The following is a 1,595-nucleotide window of genomic DNA, read 5'->3' on the forward strand; positions in this document are numbered from 1 at the left end:
GGAGTCGCAGGGGGGGGGGTTTGCTCTCCAGGCCTTCCCTCTGTAGCCACACACACACAGAGGTTTTGGCTGTAGTGGGCGTGGCCAACTCTGAAGCCAGCCGGAACTCCGTCCCTGTGCGTTCCTGCCCAGAAATAGCCCTGGTTGTAATTCTGGGAGATCTCCAGGCCTCACCTGCTGGATGGTACCCCCCTCCCCCCCAGAGTGCCCAGAGTGCCCTAGAATATGCTCCTGAATCCATTGCAAGTTGCAGCCAAGGTGGTCTGGAAAGGGTTTCCTGGTGAAAATAGAATGGTGAAAAACCAAAGCTGTAGCAGACGGCAGTAAAGGGAAGAAGGAGAAGCAGAAGACGGAGAGCTGCAGTAATGGATCCCGGCATGCGAGCCCTTCCCCGCTCTGCTCCACTGGGCCAGCCAGGTCAGTCTCCATCCAATGGGACTGAAGACTGACACAACCCATTCCCACTCTTCTACACAATAGGCAGACACCCAAGCATCTCATTACAGGTTTTAGGATGGTTTTCCTGAGAACGGTAAATCAAGCGCGAGAGTATGCGATCCTCAGATCTCCATTGGCCTAATTCTTGTCGCGAGGGTTGGGGCTCTACCGCTTCAGCTTCCCAGCGTGACAAAATGTTCGTCCAGACTGAAAAAGAAGCCAAAAACCTACATGCAGAAATCACCCTCATCGGGGAGACGGTCCTATGCTAGTTTTCTACATGCAGGGAAAAATTTTAAGAGCTCCCACCGGCAGCCGGAAGTGATATAGCCCAGGCGCAAGTTCACCCTTCCAGAACGACGCTGTTTTCTGGAGATGGGAGATGCTAGCTGATGGGGAAGGCCTACCTTTTTGAAAACCAGAAAACGTCTCTGGGGGCCAGAACTCTTCCCCCCCAACCCCCGTCATAGGATGGCCACAGGATATTCACTGACCTGCAAAGCGCTGAAGTGTCTCCGAGCTGAAAGCTTTGTCCAAGGCGCGGACCTCAGCCAGTTTCTCTCCTTCCTCCAGCAACTGGCAAACAATCCTTTGGCCAAGAAACCCCCCAGCTCCGGTCACCAGGCACTTCACGCCGACCAGGGACATGGCAGCAGACTTGCGGCTTGGCAGAGGCAGCTCCCCCCTTTGGAGACCAGAGAGAGAGGACCAGAGACTGACTGGAAATGTCTGAAGAGAGGGCGGGGGGAGTCTCAGGCACAGCTGTTGCCCCCCAGAGTGAGTCTCAGTATTCACTGCTGCCAGGGCTGCTTCAAGGTATTTTGGGGGCTCCGTGCCCTTCAGTGCCCTAAGCCCAGGAGGGGAATGCGGGTGACCTCCCATGCTGTGAATGGATGGGAGCAGTGTTCCCTCTAAGCTGAGTTAGTGTGAGCCAGCTCACAGTTTTTTAGCCTCCGGCTCACAGATTTTTGTCTCAGCTCAGGAAGGAGGGCTCCAGAGCAAACTAATTTATGTAGGAGCCAAGTCGCTCGCTCACAACTTTGATGCCAGTCGCTCACAAAGCAGAATTTTTGCTCACAGGACTCCACAGCTTAGAGGGAACATTGGATGGGAGCAAGATGAACCCCCCTACCCCCATGCTGCGGGCATCAGCGCTC

The 1,595-nt window shown here is 54.9% G+C and overlaps 1 protein-coding gene across 1 annotated transcript in view; it reads right to left on the reverse strand.

Moving 5' to 3' along the window:
• Positions 1 to 1,086, reverse strand: part of LOC107114856 (3 beta-hydroxysteroid dehydrogenase/Delta 5-->4-isomerase-like) — a 10,343-nt gene extending 9,257 nt beyond the window's left edge. Inside the window, exon 1 of the mRNA XM_015416455.1 lies at positions 933 to 1,086. Within this exon, the coding sequence (XP_015271941.1) occupies positions 933 to 1,086 (154 nt within the window). The remainder of the gene's footprint in view (positions 1 to 932) is intronic.
• Positions 1,087 to 1,595: the final 509 nt, after the last annotated feature.

The sequence above is a fragment of the Gekko japonicus genome, unplaced genomic scaffold (genome assembly GCF_001447785.1).
Source record: "Gekko japonicus isolate JY-2015 unplaced genomic scaffold, Gekko_japonicus_V1.1 scaffold2148, whole genome shotgun sequence".
Lineage (NCBI taxonomy): Eukaryota > Metazoa > Chordata > Lepidosauria > Squamata > Gekkonidae > Gekko > Gekko japonicus.